Source organism: Gopherus flavomarginatus, chromosome 19 (genome assembly GCF_025201925.1).
Source record: "Gopherus flavomarginatus isolate rGopFla2 chromosome 19, rGopFla2.mat.asm, whole genome shotgun sequence".
Lineage (NCBI taxonomy): Eukaryota > Metazoa > Chordata > Testudines > Testudinidae > Gopherus > Gopherus flavomarginatus.
In genome coordinates this window covers 12,017,551-12,039,802 of record NC_066635.1, presented here as the reverse complement: position 1 = coordinate 12,039,802, position 22,252 = coordinate 12,017,551, and the positions used below count along the sequence as shown (strand labels likewise).

The 22,252-nt window shown below is 44.5% G+C and overlaps 1 protein-coding gene across 1 annotated transcript in view; it reads right to left on the bottom strand.

The window, feature by feature from the left end:
- The window catches only part of GALNT17 (polypeptide N-acetylgalactosaminyltransferase 17), a 274,088-nt gene that overhangs the window by 145,117 nt on the left and 106,719 nt on the right, over positions 1–22,252 (bottom strand). Inside the window, exons 4-5 of the mRNA XM_050929492.1 lie at positions 20,181–20,355; positions 13,542–13,739 (exon numbers count right to left, since the gene is read on the bottom strand). Of these exons, the coding sequence (XP_050785449.1) occupies positions 13,542–13,739; positions 20,181–20,355 (373 nt within the window). The remainder of the gene's footprint in view (positions 1–13,541; positions 13,740–20,180; positions 20,356–22,252) is intronic.

Here is a 22,252-nt window from a genome sequence, read left to right as displayed (position 1 = left end):
TTTATTCATTAAAAAGTTTAAATGTGTAGGTGCTTATTACCAAAGGCTTCTCCAGCAACAGTAAATCACAGTGAAATCATGCATAAGCCTGCAAGCAAGTGCTCTTCCCAGCCTGGTTTGAGGCTGTGATCCTACATACTCTGTAGTCAATTGGAACTTTGCCTTTGATCCTGCACCAATTAAAATCAAACACTAAAACAATGTCTGTGCAACACGTATGGTATAGTTATTGCCTCATTTCCTATAATCCAGTATAAGGCTTCCATCTTAATTAAATAAACAGCTTTTTGCCTCATGATGCCTCTGCACTAAGATTTAAAACCTGCCTCAGTTTAAAAGAGAGAGATGGCAAGAAAGTGCACTCAGTGAAGGGCCCTTTGGTCTAAAACAGGCTTCCTCTGTTGTCTGAAATTACCCAAATTTATTGACCTTCAGGGCCAGGTGCAAGGCCAAGCCATATTTACAGGCTTTTGTAGAAGTGGGGGTGGGAGGAGAGGATTTGGGGTGTGAGCAGCTTGATTTGTTGTAGCAATTTATTGCAGGAGTGCATAGAGCTTTGGATAGGTGCCCCTCCCCCTCTTTGGGTACGACTCTATATAAATAGCTCCAGTGATAGCTCCATAGTTGTTATGAAGCTAGCATTGATTCATACGTCTTACATACTACACAAGCAAAAACCTACACAAAGTGTTCTTGAGAAAGACCAGGATGGGTTTTCAAAAGCATTCAATGTTGGTCTATCACTGTTTTACATTGAAATCAAGGGGAGTTTTACCATTGTCTTCAATGAGAGCATTGTCAGGCTGGTGCTGAAAGCTTTTGAAAATTCCACTGTGTTTACAAAGGAAAAAAAATCTTATTGCAATTTGCACAATCTCATTAAAAGCAGTAATCCTTCCAAAAACAAACAAAAAATAAAGTAATCCTATGTTTTGTCTAAAATCAGTTTCCAGAGATGTTCTGGGACTTTTCAGAATAATTGATACCAAGGAAACAATAAATAATCACAATAATTTTACCTAATCTTATGAGGTCCTACCATTGTCATCTACGATTAATTGTCTGCATAAACTCAGAGTTACTAGACGTCTTCTGATAAAAATGCCACGCTAAGCATTTAATGCTGGTTAAAATGTTCATAATAGCTAAGCAAGCTTGCCTAAATCAATCTATTACAGTTTTGATGCACTGCCATAATAGGTTAGCCTGTAAAAGCTTACGAAGCAGCATGGAAGTGAGTTCCCCTGAGCCTGAAAGCCATCAAAATGCATGATGATAGAGGTTATTCTGGGAAATCTATTTGATAGTAAGGCCATTCTAAAAATATGCGCTTGTCCTGTGCAAAACAAATACTTCAAACTTGAAGTGTAGCCTGCAAGAATTCTCAAGGGCTAGACTCGGAGAAGACGAAATCCATCAATGAGTGGCGATAAAGCAAGCACAACATTTACTAATAGGATTGAATCTGCACAAGTTCAGCTTAATGATCAACAGCAGCAGATGAGTGCTTTGAGAACCAGAAAAGAGCTGTGATTTGGAATCTTAGGGCCTTATCCAAAGACCCACTGGCTTTCTATTGACTTCAGTGGACTTGGGATCACATATTTAGAGCTGAACCTCACCTCACCATAAGCACACTGACCACTTTGTCGACCACCCCAGCAAAGAGGCTGAATGAGTGAATATGATGACTGAATTCTCTTTCTGCGCCTGGAGATGGCATTTTCCACAGTGGTACATTAGCTGAGCACTACTACTACCTGGTGCACAAAATGGAGAACACCACTTTCCTGTGTTGTCAGTGTGGCCCTTTTCGCTATCATTAAATTCACTCAAAGTCAAAGTCTAAGAGGAAAATATAGGGGAAAAACACAAGATAAATGCTGAGAAATGTATTACAATAGAACACTATGTAAAGGTAACAAACACACCTATAATCCCCTTATTCTGGGTGAAATTCATCATGGTGCAGGGGTTCATCACAAGATCTGTATGCTACTTAAGACCTATGATTGATACTATAACAATATACAATAAACACAAAGTCCAGCTTTTTAAATGTTGGTGGTGTCTAAAGATAGACACCTAAATCCATACTTATTCCCCAGTACTGCATCAGCATCTGCTAGCATCCACCCTTGTCTGGGTGCAAAATCCTATTGAACCTCCAAGTCAGGACTGGGAGAAGCATTAGGAAGTCAATGAGCTTGGAGACCTGCACTAGCCTTATTTACTAAGAGACTGCAAGGTTTTCATAGGTACTGAGCAGCTGCAGCTTCCACTAACTTCAAGGAGGACGGATTAGTCATGTAAAGTTTTATAGAGTATTGGTAGGCAAAACTCCCTTTGACTTCAGTGGAGGCAGGATATTACCATATACACTTCTACCCCGATATAACGCTGTCCTTGGGAGCCAAAAAATCTTAATGTGTTATAGGTGAAACCGTGTTATATCGAACTTGCTTTGATCCGCCAGAGCATGCAGCCCCGCCCCCCCGGAGCGTTGCTTTACCACCTTATATCCGAATTTGTGTTATACTGGGTCGCGTTATATTAGGGTAGAGGTGTATATATGCTCACTGGTGCTTTACAGTGATTTTTCTGAATTGGATCAAAACTTAATTGTGTTAGAAAAGTGCATAATACCATAGACTATTGCATCGTCTTGAGGTTAGGGCACTAGACTGGTACCCAGGAGATCTGGGTTTGATTATCAGGCCCAGTCTGAGGCCTGGATTCCACTCCTGGTTTGGCCAGCTGGGTGACCTTGAACAATGACTTCATCACTCTTTGCCTCAGTCTTCCCATCTATAAAATGGGTATGGCACTTAGAGATCTACTGATGAAACACTATATTACAGGTAGGTATTATTATTATTATTATTGCCAGCTCTGCCAATGGCTGTGTATGTCCCTGGGCAAGTCACTTAATTTCCCTGGTCAGAATTTTCAAGATTAACTAGCAGTTTAACTGGAGCCACCTTAATGGGGCTTGATTTAAGTGCTGGGCACCCATGCTCTGAAATTGTGGCCTCTCAAGGTGTCTTATGGTGGGCAACAAAAAATTAAGGCACCCAGAGTCACTAGTCTCATGAAAATCTTGGCCTCTTTGCCATTTGTATAGCAGGGATAATATTTTCCTCCCTTGCAGGTACATTGTGAAGATGAAGCCATTAATGTTTGTAAGGCACTCAGATATTGTGGTGCTGGATAATCAGATGAGTTAATTTGGAATGAACCTTGGCCATTTTTTTTTCTTCTCATGAAAGAAATCTATCCTGCATTCCTAGTTATTGGCAATCAATAACTCTCAACATTGATTTCCATTGTTAGCCTTTTTTACAATGACCTATTAAAAAATTACATTTAAATGAATAATTGTCTGCCTCCCATCACAAAGAAATGAAATACTACAAAATGATATAGCATTATCCAGTTTAATCAACTAGCTGTTTCAGATCTGTCATAATATACACCAGGCTGTTTAAACAGGACCCTTTGCTTGTCATCTCTAAGATAGCCCTAGAAATGCGCTTTCATAGCTCAAGGACATTAAGTGGGTGTTTTGCTAAGTAAGTAAAGGTATTCAGCGGCAGTGCGTCTGCGTGTAGATTGAATTGATCTGTCCAGTCAAGTGTGTAAGGTACACTGAAAATGTCAGGAAATCCCATTACAACAATTCGGGAATGCTATGTTCACAGCGTTGTCAATGGACCCACAGACCGTACAGCAGAGTTCCAAAACATTCCCTTCTGCATAGGGGCTAGCATATTCTACCACTAGTACCAGAGGACAAATGACAACTCCAACTCCCAAGTCAGACAAGCATCCCTATTTGAGAAGGGAACTTAACTTTAAGCATCTGCTGAAATGCTCTTGAATAAGGAAGGATTTAAGCCTATGTTTTATTGCTTTCCTGAACTAGAGCCCTAGGGTCTGAGATGTCCTGCAAATGTATAAATCCTAACAAACCATGAGGCTGGCTTGCATAGAGTATGATGAGCGTGTCTGGCCATAAATCTTCCAAATATTCGTAACTGCTATAATGGTTCTGTTTCACTGAGTTTGACTTCAGTGAACTGAAAGAATGAGAGAGGAGAAACTGGTACCTTTTGAAATAGCATCCCAATTGTGGGAGGCTGAGAGTCCCACCACTGCACTGTAAAAGGCTTGGAAATCAAACTCTGCCAGCTGTGAAATTAATAATTCTTTGAGCATTGTGAGAAGGTAAATTTCAGCTTTGGAATGTGCTGTTTTTAGACAAGATAATCAATCAGTGATTTCCCACATTTCCAAGTGACCTTTTGGTGCATCCTGCACAATACAGGAGGTGTTAGGTTATTTTCTTTTTCTTTAAAGTATTATGTTTCTTTGAACTCCCAGTAAATGCTGATCAATTAATGAGAAAATATTGGATACACACAGACACAATATTTTGTGTATACACACACACAAACTAAAAAAAATACTCCATCAAGAAATGCAAATCAAGATTGCCCAATGGTGATGATTCAATCATAAGATAATTGTTTCAAGTATCACTTACTGACATCTCATGGTGGGAGTTTCTAATTTAGATGTGATTCATTACATTGTAATCATGATTTTATCTTTTTGGCAGAATTGGTCAATAGCAGCTCAGTTAGCTTGGCAAGGAAGGTCTATTCATAAATCGTCTGCATGCATAAAAGAGGGCTGAGAGTCAGGACATCTTTATAAAGCAGATTCTTTCACATTATAGGAAGAAACGTGAAAGAGGAGATGTTTTATGGAATCCAAAAATTATACCTTGTCCCACCTAGTCATTTAAAAAGCCTATTTCTCATAGACTCATAGACTTTAAGGTCAGAAGGGATCATTATGATCATCTAGTCTGACCTCCTGCACAATGCAGGCCACAGAATCCCACCCATGCACTTCTGTCACAAACTCCTAACCTATGTCTGAGTTATTGAAGTCCTCAAATTGTGGTTTGAAGACCTCAAGCTGCAGAGAATCTTCCAGCAAGTGACCCATGCCCCAGGGTCACAGGGTATTCAAGAGAAAGATGGCTACTTAGTCCCAGACTTCTTGACTCCTCACATATTAATTCATCTCTAATAATTACTTTCCTCGCAAATGGGCAATAAGTTTCTGTCAAACAATTAAATTGAACATCGAACGACTGAATAAGGATTCAAATGAAATAACGAGAGGCAACAAAATATCTAAGCCTGAATCCCCTACACCCAAGGTGGGCAAACTTTTTGGCCTGAGGGCCACATCGGGGTTCTGAAACCGTATGGAGGGCTGGGTAGGGAAGGCTATGCCTCCCCAAAACAGCCTGGCCCCTGCCCCCTCCCACTTCTCGCCCCCTGACTGCCCCCCTCAGAACCCCTGGCTCATCCAACACCTCCTGCTCCTTGTCTCCTGACCGCCCCCTCCCAGGACTCCCCACCCCTAACCACACCCCAGGACCAACCCCCTATACAACCCCCCTTGCTCCCTGTCCCCTGACTGCTGTGACCCCTGACAGCCTCCTCCTCCCCGGAACTCCCATGCCTATCCAACCCCCCCATTTCCTGTCCCCTGACCACCACCCCCAGAACCTCTGCCCCATCCATCCACCCCATGCCCCTTATCCAACACCCTCCCCCGCTCCCTGCCCCCTTACCATGCCACTCGGAGCACCAGGACTGGCAGCTGCGCAGCCCAGCCAGAGCCAGCCCCGACATCGCGCTGCCCGGTAGGAGCTCGCAGCCCCGCCGCCCAGAGAGCGCTGGCGGCACGGCAAGCTGAGGCTGCGGGGGAGGGAAGACAATAGGGGACGGGTCGGGGGGTAGCCTACCCGGCCGGGAGCTAAAGGGCCAGGCAGGATGGTCCCATGGCCTGGATGTGGCCTGCAGGCCGTAGTTTGTCCACCTCTGATCTACACAGATGAAGCACAAGGTCACAGTAAACCTACCCCAAGCTGCCTCAGCGCTGCAAGAATTCCTCACAGACGAATAGGATTCAATCTCAAAAGGTGTAGGTGATGTAAAATCCTGAATGGCTTGCTTGGAAGATGAGCTACAAAAGACTGCCATTGAAACCAGTGAAATTAAAGAAGAAACTACCCCCCTAAACCTTAGACTAGACAAACATTTAAAGAGCCGATACCGGGCTGGCCCTAGACTAAATGGTGCTGCCCCGCTTCATTTGTAAAACTTTTGAATATCTTATTTTGTATTGCATTTGTAGCCCATTCCATGACTTTGATCCACGATTTGCCTGCATGGTTTATCCCTATCATATAAGACTGACTGGTGATGCCTCGCCCCTTATATACCCGCGAGGGCAGGGCTGACAACATTCTAGGAGGTTTGAGGAAAATTTAGTTCTCAGAAAGCCTGGCAGGTTCCATGACATTCTACTAAGGTCCAGAACGTTCTAGGAGGTTAGTGAAAAATGAACCTGCATATGGAATACTTGAATCATTTTAATTAAAACATCCGATTTTCCCTTTTGTCACTAACAACAAAAACAGCACCCCAAGCCCGGTGCCTCCCCCCAGCCCAGCACTCCAGGAGGTTGCCTGGGTCTCCTGCCCCTAAATCCAGCCCTTAGCCTATTTGCTTGGTTTAAAACAGGAGCCTGGATCCATCTTGAGGCTGGCCATATTTTAGATGAGCTGTATGCCATCATCTTGCTTTGCCTGGATAATTATCTCTTGGGAATTATCCAGGGGAGAAAATTGTCTCCGAACACATTGTCTCCAGCCTCTGCTGCTGAATATTCTGTAGGTCCAGAATAAAGATTGTGTAGAACCAGATACCCATCCCTTTTAACACGTACGTCTTGATCAGGGTATTTAAGGACTGTTAAAAACCAAGCATGCCAAAAATATAAAACTGAAACAAAAACAAAAGCAAAAACAATTCTGACCCCCTTACTTCACTCTCCTTCCTTTATCCTAAAAGGTCAACTGTATGAAATAGGCAAGACGTTTTTAACCTTGTTTTGCATATTATAGTTTAAAATTTGCCCATGTTTCCTTGCATAATTACAGAGTAAAACACAGCTATTCCTTTCAAGTAAACATTGCCATAGAATGTACAGTTCAGAGCACTACACAGCAAATAATAATATTAATAATAATAATAATTGAAGTAGTTTATTTCTCTTTGTATATAGTTGCCATTATAAAGGAAAGAGGCAGTATTTTACACATTTATCTTCCTCATAACGCTTCTCCTTTGCGTATTAATAATGTTGTTTTAGCAAGTTCTTAAATTATTTAACATTACTCGGAGGCTATTGTCTCTGTTTTGGCATTCCTTTTCCATATAGCTATTGGAAAGTATTTGCCCTGCAATCCATATTTTTCTACGACTCTTACTTTCTAATCTTTGACTCTTACTTTCAAGTGATTCAACTCTTCTCAGCTAGGGGGGTCAGTGTCCATGTTACTGGACTCTCTAATGAAGAGAAGACAAATGATTATGCAGGTAACTCTTGATACTGCTAGTGTGGGTCGGTAGTGTATCTCCATCCATCTTCACAGATCTCTGCTTTTCTGTTTAGTCCTCCTAAGTTTTTCACACAATTGCAAAGGTGGCAGTCAGGAACATGGAAATTGTCACAGTGGATGAGCCCTGAGATGCACCCAGGCCAGTATCCTGTCTCCAAAACCTGCCAGAACGAGATGCTCCAGCGGCAGACGTAAGAACCTTGCAGTAGGCAGATATGGGGTCATCTGCCCTCCACATTAGGGCTTATCCTGATCTCTGATAATTGAGATGGTCTTAAATCCTGAAGAATGGGTTTTAATATCACTTCCACAATTTTTTTGATCATTTATAAATTTTAAGGCCAGAAGGGACCATGATGACAATTCAGTCTGACCTCCTACATAATAAAAGCTAAAGAACCTGACCCAATAATTTCTGCATCAAGCTCCTATCTTCTGTGAAGAATATTAATCTGCTTTCAGACAGATTAGATGGTATATGAACCAGTGACCACTTGCACACAAAGCACAATGCCTTCCACTGCTCCACAGAGCCATTGCAGCCACAGAATTAATTATGACCTCTGGATATTCTCAATATCTATACAAACATCCAAACCCTTTTTGAATGTTACATTCTTGGCCTCAATGATTTCCTACAGAAGTGAGTTCTGTAGTTGGGGAACTCCCTTGCAGCAGATCCCCCACTCGGGGCTCCTACTCCTTAACAGAAGAGGTAATTACTGGATGATATCTGTGCTAGTCATTTGTTTTCTTGGGGAATTCTTTTTTAAATGACAACCTCTTAATCATCAGAGAAGTATCTGTGCATCCATTCAGATGCTCCCTACAGTATATGGGAGAGCTACACCATATCCATAAACAGCATCAAGGGCAGGAAAATGCAGATTTGGATCAAAAGAGGCCTGTTCTGGTCTCACATTATTTTAGAAGAAGCGCAAGAGTTACTTAGCAGGGACCCTGTGGATCAGCAGCCATAGGGCAAGACAGAGCAGGTGAACGACTGATGTCTGACTCATGCAGAAGGCAGCAGCTAGAGAGGTGATGGGTGAGGGAGGGAGAGGTAACAGATCAGCCTGACTCCTTATCTTTCCTCCAAAATCCAGTCCCCTCCTCCATCACTGACACAACATGCACAGTTCTCCCCATCTCTCAGACCCATACATTGGGGACTATCTTTGATTCCACTTTCTCCCTCGCACACATATTCAGACTGTGTCTGACTTGCATCTAAAATTGGGGCTTATTTCTCTGCCTACACCTCATCCATGGCCCTTATCACTCACATCTCAACTGCTGCAACCTCTCCATTTTGCCACCCCTCCCACACACACTGCAATGCAATCACAATGCAGCTATTTGCCTAGAGTTTCCTTGCCTATTGCTCTGACCACATCTCCATTTTTCATATCTATCCACTGAGCCCTCGTCTCTTCACAGCCTTCCCCTTCCTCAATCAGCCGCTCTTCTAAGGTTGCCAGGTGTCTGGTTTTCGACCGGAACACCCAGTCGAAAAGGGACCCTGGTGGCTCTGGTCAGTACCGCTGACTGGGCTGTTAAAAGTCCAGTCAGTGGCACAGCAGGGCTAAGGCAGGCTCCCTGACTCCAGTGGCTCCGCGCGGCTTCCGGAAGCAGTGGCATATCCCCTCTCCAACTTCCAGGCATAATGGCAGCCAAGGGGCTCCGCGTGCTGCCCTGCCACAAGCGCCAGCTTTGCAGCACTCATTGGCCAGGAACCGTGGCCAATGAGAGCTGCGGAGGTGGCGCTTGAGGACAGGACAGCTCGCAGAGCCACCTGGCCATGCCTTCCCAGAGGAGACGGAGGGAGGACATACCACTGCTTCCGGCAGCTGCCTAAGGTAAGTGCCGCCTGGGGCCTGCACCCCTGATCCAGCCCTGATCCCCCTCCCACCCTCTGAACTCTCGATTCTGGCCTGGGAACCCTCCTGCACACCAAAACCATCATCCCCAGCCCCACCCCAGAGTCTGCACCCTCAACCAGAGCCCTCACCTCCCCATGCTGCAACCCTCTGCTCCAGCCCTGATTCCCTTCTTGCACTCTGAACCCCTTAGTCTCAGCCCAGGGCATCCTCCTGCAGCCCAAACCCCTCATCCTCAGCTCCACCCCAGAGCCTGCACTCCCAGCTGGAGCCCTCAGCCCTTCTGTTATAACCTTACCCTAGTCCCAGATTTGGACCTTAGCGTCCAAAATATGGGGGTTAGCATGAAAACCTCCAAGCTTAGTTACCAGCTTGGACCTGGTACTTGCTGCCACCACCCAAAAAATTAGAGTGTTTTGGGGCACTCTGGTCCCCTTGAAAAACCTTCCCTGGGGACCCCAAGACCCAAATCCCTTGAGTCTCAAAACAGAGGGAAATAATCCTTTTTCCCTTCCCCCCTCCAGGTGCTCCTGGAGAGATACACAGACACAAGCTCTGTGAAACTACACAGAGTGACTCCCCCTCTCTGTTTCCAGTCCTGGAAACAAAAGTACTTTCCTATTCCCCCAGAGGGAATGCAAAATCAGGCTAGCAATCCAACACACAGATCTCCCCGATTTCTTCCTCCCACCAATTCCCTGGTGAGTACAGACTCAATTTCCCTGAAGTAAAGAAAAACTCCAACAGGTCTTAAAAGAAAGCTTTATATAAAAAAGAAAGAAAAATACATACCAATGGTCTCTCTGTATTAAGATGATACAATACAGGGTCAATTGCTTAAAAGAATATTGAATAAACAGCCTTATTCAAAAAGAATACAAATCAAAGCACTCCAGCACTTATATTCATGCAAATACCAAAGAAAAGAAACCATAGAACTTACTATCTGATCTCTTTGTCCTTACACTTAGAAACAGAAGACTAGAAAGTAGAAACTACTTCTCCAAAGCTCAGAGAAAGCAGGCAGACAGACAAAAGACTCAGACACTCAATTCCCTCCACCCAAAGTTGAAAAAATCCGGTTTCCTGATTGGTCCTCTGGTCAGGTGCTTCAGGTGAAAGAGACATTAACCCTTAGCTATCTGTTTATGACACCTTCCCGCACCCCAAACCCCTGAGACAGCCCAGTGAAAAAGAGCAAACAAGTGAGGGTGGGGAGAGCAAGCAACAGAGGGAGGGAGGATGGCATGCGTTGGGGCGGGGCCTTGGAGAAGCGGTAGGCCTCAAAGAAGGGGCAGAGCAGGGGTGGAACAAGGGTGTTTGGTTTTGTGAGAGTACAAAGTTGACAATCCTACACTCTTCCCTCTTATTGTGTTCCCCACTTCTCATCTACGCTGTGTACAATGCCAGCCTTCTCCTGTCCACCTTCCCACCCATGTCTTTGTGCTTCCAGGCTGCTCTCTATTCATGGAACTCAGATCCAACCCTTCAAATCCCCTTCAACACCTATAAGAAATCTATCAACCAATGACAGCCAGGCTTAGGGGAGGGGAAAATAATAAAATGTCTATTTGTATGTAAGCAGAGTCAGGATAAGCTCTACCCTGACATCTGGTGGAAAGAATTTCAGAGAGTGTATTTGCATAGGCACGCCTACCCTATCCCAGACTGCCGAGCTGTGGGACTGCTTGGTGACAAATGACTCACCCTCAGTTGGGTGGTACTTGCTAGACAAGGGACATGGGTTCCAAAACCCAGTGAATTGAGAGAGGCTGGGGACAGGTATCTGTGCCTGGTGGTGCAGTCTCCTTGTGGAGCCAGAAGCACCAGTTCCACCCCCTCCTCTCTCCACTGTGGAATGTCAGAGTTGATTTTTTTTTATTCCCTCAAGAATCTAAATACTGGTTACTGAGCTGAACTCACTTTGGGCTAATGGTGCACTAGCACTGGGGCTCCCCCACTAAGAGCTGAGATCACTAAGAGTTGAAATCACTAAAGAGTTGAAATAACTGAGCTGAGAGCACTGAGTACTGTGCGAACTAGTGGGGGAGCCTGAAGTTATACTGTGGAACAGGTGGAGCGGAGCAGTTGCGGGGACGGCTGGAGCGGATCACGGGACAGCTGGTGGCGGCAGAGCGGAGTAGCTGTGGGACAGGTGGAGCAGCCCACAGAGCGAGCGGAGCCAAGCAGTTTGCAGAGCAGCTCATGGAGCAGAGCAGCTGGTGGAGCGGAGCAGTTTCTGAGGACGGCTGGAGGAGCAGAGTGGAGCAGCTGGTAAAGCGGAGCAGTTCGTGGAGAAGGCAGAAGCAGAACCCACGGAGAGGCAGGGCAGTTGGCCCTGGACCACGTAAGGTGCCCCTTTCTACCCAGGCTGGAGGGAGGGACCTCTACAGATAAACTCTCGAACTCTGGGGTGGCATTGACCAGAGACTTTTGGGTTGTTGGACTTTGGGGTGATTGGACTTAAAACCCTAAGGGGAAAAAGGACAGTGCCAAACGTACTTGGAGGTGGGTTTTTGTTTACGGCTTGTGTTATAACCCTGTTTGTGGTGTTTCTCCAATGGGATGCCGCATTGATTCCTTCCTTTATTAAAAAGATTTTGCTACACTCAGACTCCATGTTTGCGAGAGGGGAAGTATTGCCTCCTAGAGGCACCCAAGGGGGTGTGGTATGTGAGTGTCCCAGGTCACTGGGTGGGGGCTCGAGCCGGTTATGCATTGTGTTACTGAAACGGAACCCCTGGATACTGAACCCAGCCCTTGTTGCTGCCAACTCAGAGGGGCAGAAGGGTTACATGTACATTAACACAGATTAGACAGGTTGCCCATTCACTCACTCTTCTTACGTCCTATATCTTTTTAGGTTGTAAACTCTTTGAAAGAAGGACCTGTCTCTGTATACTATGAAGAGAAACATCAATACTGGAACCTGGGCACTAGCAAAAGATCAGCAATATATCAGTAATAATAATGCTCTACATAACTGAACAATAGCAAGACTTTCAAAGGTACGTATGGGAGTTCGGTGCTCAGGTCCCTCTGTAAGTCCATGGGAGCTAAGCACCTAATTCACATTTGTGGTCTTCTCTATTGCTATGGCTTCCACATCCAACATTATGGTCACTGAAAAGTTACTGTGCAACAGGAAATTGTAGGGTTGACTACACCGTTACCAGGTCCTTAGGACCACAGATTCCAAGAGTTGAAGGCCAGAAGGCAATTTGACATCATTTAATCTGACCCTCCGGGTATCACAACTCATTAAATTTCACCCAGTTACCCCTGTATTGCACCCAATAACTTGTGTTTGGCTAAAACATAACTTCCAGAAAGGGCTCTAAGTCTTGATTTGAAGACATCAAGAAATGGACAATCCATCATTTCTCCTGGTAGTTTGTTCCAATGGCTAATCACCCTCATTGTTAAAAAAAAAATCCTGCCTTATTTCTCATTTAGATTTCTCTGGCTTCAGCTTCCAGCCATTAGCTCTATCTCCATTAGAGCAGTTTTGCCTGAGAGATTTTTCCAGGATACATCTTTCTAGTGAGATGGTATCCTGATCATTCTGTTGTCAGCAGGGATTTCAAGCCATATTTAAAGAAAATAGATTATAGGCCTAGATATTGTGTTCTTGGAGTTGAGATAAAATGTAGGTGTTTTCCCATGCCTACATTTGTAACAGCAGGCAAAATATGCCTGGTGGTAACACCCCCATAGCACCCAAGTCCATAGCAGCACATTATAAAAGAGCAATATACTGTAGCAGGTAAATACAGTCCTGTAGCTGCTTAGACGTTGTCCGACAAATTAAATTATATGAGAAAAATAACCTGATTCCCCATTAATTTAAAAACTTAACAATAAATATAATAACCTGAATTGCTTTCTCGTAAAGTGACATTTTAAAATCTACAATTAAAACCTGTGCTTGTATAGTGCAATGGGGTTCTGGTTCCTTACTGGTGCCCTAAGTATGGATGCAATGTGAAATAATAATATGTTCCTCCCCTTGGAAAAGTGAAATCCGTCACCACGGTAACATATGAACACACACTCTACTCTCAGTCTATTACATCAGTGCCACAATTTCTGGGCTGTCTTCCTTATTCCTCCAGTCATTCCAAATCACTGGCTCTTTGATTACTGAATGTGTCCCCGGCTCCACAACATACCTGATTGGCAGTGAAGGGTCACCAGCATCCCACCAGTCTTTGGGAGGGCTAATGTACATGCACCATAACTCCCAGCTGTATCCATGGGCAGAGTTCTCATAACGCTGCACCTCAAAGTTGTCCTGCTTGATATTGTCAATTGACGGAAGAATAACCCTTTTCCGGTTTTCTTGGATTCGTGACAGAACTGGCTCAGCCCTAAAAGGCCAAAAAGAAGGAAACAGAGAAGGGGCTTTAACTGCTGTTACAACACAGATGGACACAGTAGCACTTTAACAACCCACGTACCTGACAGCAATGCTTTAGGTTATGTCTATGCTGCAATCAGAGGTGTGATTGCAGGACAGGTTGGCATACCTGTGCTAATTTTAATCTACCCAGCTGGCTAAAAATAGCAGTAAAGGCATGGTGGCATGGAGCTCAGTGTGCGTTATCCAAGTCTGCCAGGGATCCTCCATCTGTACTGGCATTGCCAGCCCGCGCTGAAGCCCATGCAATCACCCCTCCATCTGCAGTGTAGACATATCCATAGTGAATGCTTTGCTTCTGCTAGCTCGGACAGCACCCCTGTAGGACAGGACAAAGGAAAAGGACCCATTTCTGCTCTCACTTAAGATGGTATAATTCCAGTGACTTTTTGGAGTTATAAAGATGCAAGGGACAGCAGAATCCAGCCAACAGAGGTTAAGTAACTTGCACTAGGCCACACAGCTATTCAGGCTTGTCTACACTATAAAATTAAGTTGAACTATCTAATTTCACCTCGAGGCTCTGAATTAATTAAGACAATTGTACATGGCCACACCATGCTTATTGTCTCGATGAAGTGCATCCTCACTAGCAATGCCTGCACTAATGCACAAGGGTAGCTATCCCAAAGTGCAACTTGCCGCCGTGTGTTTTGGGAAGTTTGTGCAATGCCTCATGGGATCAAAATATTGTTGCAGGGAGAATGGGAACATTGCATCAGCCTCCCATGGTGCACTGTGCTCAACGGCAAACCACTCAGTGATTTTCGCACCTTAAAACTGCTGCGCATATGCCATAACCCCAGAAGCAAAGAGCCTGCTCAGTTGCGCACTCTTGTTGTGAGCATCTAAAACACCTCGTGCCTTCTCCTGCAGTATTTCCAGAGCAGAAATAGGGTCCGCTGTATGGAACATAGCAATGTCCTGCAACCAGCCCTGCTGCAAGCCATTGAAAAAAATAATTAACAGTTGCTGCTGGCAGTCACAGAGCAGCTGCACTCTGTTAAGAGCCATTTCTGGTCCCGTGAAACAGGCACTGACTGGTGGGACCTCATCATTTTGCAGGTATGAGATGACAAGCAGTGGCTGCAGAACTTTTGAATATGGAAGCCACCTTTCAGGAACTTTGTGCAGCGCATTTCCCTGCCCTGCAGTGCAGCAACACAAAATTGAGAGCTGCTCTGACAGGGGAGAAGCAAGTGGTGATCGCTATTTGGAAGCTTGCAATGCCAGACAGTTACCAGTCAGTCGGGAATCAATTTGGAGCAGGTAAAATCAACCGTGGGAGCTGCTGTGCTCCAAGTGTGCAGGGCCATTAATCAACTTCTGCTACGAAGGGTAGTGAGTCTGGGGAATGTGCAGGACATAGTGGATGGTTTTGCAGTGGGGCGAGAGATGGCACGCATATACCCATCTTGGCACCAGACCACCTTGCCAAAGAGTACCTAAACCAAAAGCGATGTTTTTCAATGATGTTGCAAGCACTGGTAGATCAAAAGGGGCATTTCATCGACATCAACGTAGGATAGTCGGGAAAGGTTCATGATGCGTGCATCTTTAGGAACTTGGGTCTGTTCAAAAAGCTGCAATCCAGGACTTTCTTTCCAGACCACAAAATGAACATTGATGACATTGAGATGCCTATAGTTATCCTGGGGGACCCAGCCTACCCCTTGCTCCCATGGCTCATGAAAGCATACACCAGCCATCTGGACAGAAGTAAGGAATGGTTCAACTATAGGCTCAGCAAGTGCAGAATGGTGGCTGAATGTGCCTTTGGTCGTTTGAAAGGGCGCTGGAGAAGTTTACTAACAAGGTTGGACCTTACTGAGGAGAACATCCCCGTGGTTATAGCTGCCTGCTGTGTGCTCCACAATATCTGTGAAAAAAGGGGGGGAAATTTTCCGCAGGGGTGGGCAACTGAGACCAATTGCATGGAAGCCATTTTTGAACAGCCAGATACCAGGGCGCACAGCAAGGGGCGCTGCGTATCTGCGAGGCTTTGAAAAGCCATTTGAATAATGAGTCACAGTAACATGAGCTGCTTGTCTGCACTGTGCTTTCCCAAACCTTCACTTGGCTTGTATCACTGTCCCTGTAAAGCCAACCCTACCCCCCAAGCCCACTGCTTCTACTCAATAAAGAAGATTTGTTTCTCAAATCCATTTACTTTATTTAACAAACGTAAGTAAAGAGGGAAAACAGAAAAATAAGGAAACCTTGGGGAAAAGGGGTTGTAAAATTGGAATGGGAGAAACATTTTCAGCTGTGTAACATAATACCGCATTCCAGACCATCAAAGGTCTGTGAATGGGCACCTTCTGTTCCGTGTACCCTCCTCCTCAGTTAAGCAAAAGGGATAATGGACTTTTCTCCCATGTCTCAGGGAACGCTTTGGGGAGAGGGATTCTGTGCCAGACGATGCTCGCTGGCTGGCTGTCCACCAGGGTCTGCAGATGGACTCTACTCTCCTGCTTCTGTTCCTGCAGTTCAGCCAGACACCTCAACATGCCTGCTTGGTCATAATCCGAAGTATCTCATCCTGTGCCACACACTCTTGCTCATTTGAAACTTCCTTGCTCTCCCTGCCCATGTCCAACTTCTCGGACAGTGAAATCCTCTACGCTCTCAGCTCTGTGTCAGCTGTCCCAGAGGTGTTCATTATCTCAGTGAACATGTCCTCCCGCCTTTTCTTTCTCCTCCTTCTAATCAGCGAAAGTCTGCTTTCAGGTGTTGATGACACGCCGAAGGACACATTTCCAGCTGTCAGTCATGGGAAAAAATAAAGGAGCTATTGTACATGAATAAAATATTTCCATAGCAAGACCGTTTTCATAAAAATAAACCCCTTATTACACTAGGTGCAAGCCATAACATAATCAGAATCCGCAACTTTTCAATGTTCCATTTTTCTGTTCCAGCCATGGTATAGACCCGGTCCTTATGCTGCTATGCTGTGTACCACAATGATACCAGCAGAATTCATTCAGGAGTTGCATGGGAAAGTGTCCTATCATGGTGGAAGAAATAAGACTGCGCTGCCCAGAAATTTCTGTAAAGGATTGCAGAGTACCTCCAGGAATGTTTCCTCCCATGGAGGATTCCCAGGCTATCCCAGTCCACATAAAGAGTCTTTTCTAGGGGCTACCTTCTGCATAGCCGGAGCAGCCTCTTGTAAGCAGAGAACCACAGCACCTCACTTTTTCTTCACAGTAAACATGCAACACCACCAAATGTGGGCGCCAGCTAAAGTTTAACTGGACTTTGCTTGTAACTGTATACTCACCAGAGACGCCTTCACTGGCATCACAGTCAGCCACCGTGATGTCCTGCAACTCACAGGGCTCCAGGGTTAAAAATATTTCCTGACTCTTGGGGAGAATGGATCCACCACTCACCTGTCTCACATTCTCCTCCTCCTCCAGTTCCTCATCCACCATATCATCTTCTTTGTTGCCCCTAGACTCACTCACCTGTGAGGTGTCCACATGGCTTGTGGGGGTACTGGTAGGGTCACCCTGGAGAATTGTATGCAGCTCATTGTAGAACTGGCATGTGTGGGGTTCAGCACCAGAATGACTGTTCGCCTCCCTTGCCTTCTGGTATGCTTGGCGAGGTTCTTTTATTTTCACATGGCACTGTTATGTGTCCCTCGTATAGCCCTTCTCCCCAATTCCATGAGCGATCTTTGCATAGATGTATAGATGTCAGTGTTTCTTCTGCTGAATCGGAGCTCTGCCTGCACAGACTTCTCCCCACACTGTGATGAGATCCACCACCTCCCATTCAGACCAGGCTAGAGAGCATTTGGGGCATGTAGTCTCCATGATTAGCTGTGCTCAAGCTGGCACGCTCCCAATGCTGACCAAACAGGAAATGAGAAATCAAAAATTCCCAGGATTTTAGCAGGGAAGGGGCTGTTTCCTGCGTACCTGGCTGCAGTGCACCAGAGTTGAGAATGATCTGCAGAGCAGTCACAGGTGTGCACACCGCCTGGAGGCCAATTAAGTCGAATTACACAATGCTGAATCCTGCACTACCTCACAGTCGACCCATGAAAATCGAATTAAGATCTATGCCTCTCGCAGAGGTGGATTACAGAAGTCAATGTTAGTGGAGACTTAGGTCGGCGTAAAGGACCCGGTAGTGTACATACATACATTAACAGGTCGACTTAAGGAAACTTCCTTCGACCTAACTTTTTAGTGTAGACCAGGCCTCAGTGACAGAGCCTACATTAGAACTTGAGAGTCCCTGGCTTGCAGTGCTGTGTTCAATCCATTACACCACTCTCTTATCAACATACTCGGAAAGTAGAAAGTGAACACAAAAACCAGAGGTAAGGGAAAGTTCTTCATTTTCCTGAGATTAAGTGGATACTTTTTAAGGTCTGCAATGCAGCTTTGTCAGCCCCAGGGAGGCTTTAGAAGTTTCTGAGCTTCCACTTCATGGGATTTCCTGCCTGGGAGAAGCATGGACACATCAATTATGTGGAACTATATCAATTAGGCTACAGGGGACAGCTGCTGTATATGGAATTCAAATAGCAACATACCCATATGTGTTAGGATTTAGGCTCTCTCTTACGCAATTGAATATTCCTGTGCAAAATTTATGGACCCAGTGGAGAATACCACAGTACACACAAAGAAGCAATTTCACAAACCAGGAAGAATTTAAGGTATGAAGGCTTTACGAGACCCTCCAGAGCTGAGCTTTCATGCAGAGACAACACAATCCATTTTGGAGTGGGTTAATGTGGTTACAAAGTGTTATAAACATGAATTCAGCTGTGTTTTAAAGAGCATTTTCCCATCATTTTAACCAAGAAGGTATGAAACCAGGCAATGTAGTGAATAAGGGCTAGTTTTTCAATACCGTCTTCAACAAAGTCAGAATGTGTACAGTGAATATCTGTATATGCAGAATGGCTAATTGCACACTAGTGTTCATTTGGGAGTACAATTACCTGCTTTGCACACAATGGTGCATGCACACTTTGCTGGAGAAATTTAGGAAGCCCAACAGCGATCAGATTTCCCAATATGAATGCTTAAATTGCCCTTGAGATCCTCGACTTGCTTCTACAAGTGGATATTTGCAGTGGGTGCAGGCAAATTTTCTGGCTGCAATTTGTTTCCTCCTCCCTCCTCACCCCCTCACTTCTGAAAATGTCTCTCTAAATGTAAGAAATAAAAATAAATACAGGCAAGGCTGTGCTGCTACCCAAACAGCATTTCCTTGAAATATGAACATGGAAAACCAGACATGGACCCAAGCCACAAAATTCTGATCTGGAACCCTGCTTCTGCTTCAGCTGAGAGTATTCAGAACTGGGGTTTTGGGTCAGTCTCCCCTTTGTAAAAACAACCACCACTGAACAGACAGGGCTCATTCTGCCAGTGATCTAAGCAATCAGTGAGAGGTGAGGATGCTCAATGTCTGCCAAGCTCAAGCTCATAATGCAGTCAAAGGAGCAATCCGCTACTCTCATTCCTTACTGATAGGAAAAGCTGCTTCAGCAGTGAGTTCAGTAAATTATAGTTTCCCGTACACATGCATATAATCCAGTTTTGAAAAGCTAGCACCCTAATCACTGCAGCATTTAGATGAGAATACAGGTACCAGTGATAGATACAGCCTTCTGAATATGTCCTTATTCATATGAAAAATGTGATAACTCTACACAGAATGTGTTTTCTATTTGCAGGTGATATAACATGATTTTTTCTTTTCTCTCTTCAGATCACACAATGAAATGTGCATTAGCCTCTTCTGTCTCCAATATTCTAAGCATAGAACACAATTTTTTTTAAAACACATTTTGTTGCAAAATCTCATTCATGGAACCTTTTGGTTGTGCAGACTTAGAAATGTAATAGAATTTCCTCTGATACTTTGTGCTCTAGATGCATCAATCCCTCTGAAAGAGTCCCTTTGAAATACTTTCTGCTATCTTTGCACTTTTGAACTTATTTTCGATTTAAGAAGAATCAAACCAATACTAAACATAAACCTTCTCCAGAGAGAGGAAGGTAGAAAGGTCTATAACATTGGAACCATTCTCTTTTTCAATTCCCTGCTGCCTCGTCTTTCTAGCTTACAGAATTCACTCAGGTCAAGGAGGGGGCACTGATATGAACAAAATAAATGTGAGTGGGGGTAAGATGAGTTCAGAAAACAGAGACTTTAGCAGTTCTGCAGTGTAGTGCCTCAACCAATCCAGGGTACATTGGGGTAGAAAGAAGTATCTAGCTTTATTAATTTACTGGCCACATTTGCAAGAATGTCCATGCTAAATTATACATTTTCAGCACGCCTGATTTATTCCCTTATAATCTAACCACACCGTGAAATCATTAAACCTGATTTTTTTTTTTATTATACCTACCACCCAGCAGTGAATTCCACGTGGGCATCAAAGAATCCAGTGATGTGGCCCGTAGCGGCTTTCCAACCTTCAATACGAGCTCGGATCAGGCCTTCTCTTTTCTGGTTGCGCACCACCTTCACAAGCCCCGGATATCGTTTGTTGACATACTCTTCCAGAGGTGCCTTCAATTCCTCTAGAGGAGAAAACGCAGAGAGCCAACTCAAAAGGAGCAACAGTTTCCATAGGGAATGTATGTATTAATCAACTCTTATCACTGGTGAACCCTGGTGGAGCTCAGTGGAATGGGATACCTTAGAGAAGCGGCTAGTAGGAAATGCAGTGAGTAAAGGATTTAGGCCTAGTCAATGTTAATTTGGAAAAAGGGAATTTCAGGGAGCTGTTAGAAGGCTCAGCTGAGTGAATAAAAGGACAAAACACACACGTCTTTGACCAGGATGTTGCTATTGTGTTACATCTAAGGCAAAATTTTCAAAAGTGACTAAAGCACTTAAGTACCATTTTCTAAAGAGTCTTGAGCTTCTAAGAGCCTAGTTGCCTCTTGAAAAGGGGACTTAGACACTTTTGAAATTATACCCCTACTCCTGTATCTTTGTTCCTAATTTCTGAGCAATTGTTTAACCCCCATTAATGTCTTGGATAGTCCCTTCACACAGTTTCCTTTTTAATTACATGTTTGTAAATTTGGGACCAGATTCTTTGCACCCAACTAGTTCCTTTGTGACATTCTGACAGCACCAATGAGCTGGAATGTGGGTGTATGGCCACCACACAGATGGTGTAAATATCCGCCTGTCTCACTGTCTCCTATGCAGCCACTGAAGGTGTGTCAGAAGCATTGTCTTTGGGATCATGGCCAGCTGCTCGCATAGGATAGGACAGTACCTAGGCTACTCTGATTTATGCTGCATTTGGGACTGGTTTGGTGCAGATCAAACCAACAGGATGAAGGAATCATAACCTGGCTCTGTCATCTCCCTTCCAAACTCTCCTGTGTCAAGTAATTCCCAAAAGTGGAGAAAATTAATCTTAATCTTTACTGGCTTTCCCCTCTCTCCTAAATGCGATTTTAATGTATTTTACCTTTTAGTTCGTCAGTTATTTCCTCTCTTTGGACTATCTCTGGCTCTGCTTCCCAGCTTTTTATCACTCTGTCCTCTTAGCAAAAACTGAGAGGCTTAGAGCAAATATGAAGGGACAAGGCTCCACAGAGTAGCAAGAGACCAGGTAAACTTCCCTGCTGTACTTGGGGCACTGTTTATTATAAAATAAAATGTCACTGATACCATTAATAGAATCAAAGAACTACTATAGCTGATGTTAGAGATATTGCCTCCAGTAGGTTTGAGTGGATTGCTGTGAACACTGCAAAATGAGATCAGTCGACCAGTTTAATCAGCCGGTGTTGTTTAAATTGCTGCAAACTGCACCCCTCAGTTTCTCCCTTTCCTGTGGCTCAGCCTTGCCATATCAATATCCGTGTTGGTTGCATACAAACTTTGCCCTTGGACTACCTGAAATCCTTCCACTTTTATTTATAGCAATGAAGAGATTTCTGCTTCATTCAGCAGAGCCTAAATATTATGCGCTATAAGTACATCTACTTACTGGGAAACTGCTGATCATTTAATTAAGTTGTTTAAGGCAGCGTATGCTCTACTGCTGAGTACATAATGGCTCTAAGTTTCTAGACTCACTACTGGTACCACACTTATTAGTACTTTCTGATGCCTGTGGTGTATAAAAGACAGGAAATGTAAAAGTGATCTCTGGTGTATGCACATGGAATCATACAAATAAATAAATATATATTGAACGTTGGAGTGTCAGTTCAATTACGGAAAAGCACCCCAAAGTCTGGGTGCTTATCCACGCCTTATTGGCAGCGCCGGCTTTAGCAAGTGTGGGGCCCGATTTGAATACCTGGTGGCGGTCTGGGTCTTTGGCAGCACGTCAGTGGTGGGTCCTTCACTTGCTTCACATCTTCCGCAGCACTGAAGGACTGGCTGCCGAAATGCTGCTGAAGACCCGGAGCACCACCAGGTGAGTAAAAAAATTAAAAAGGCGCCTAA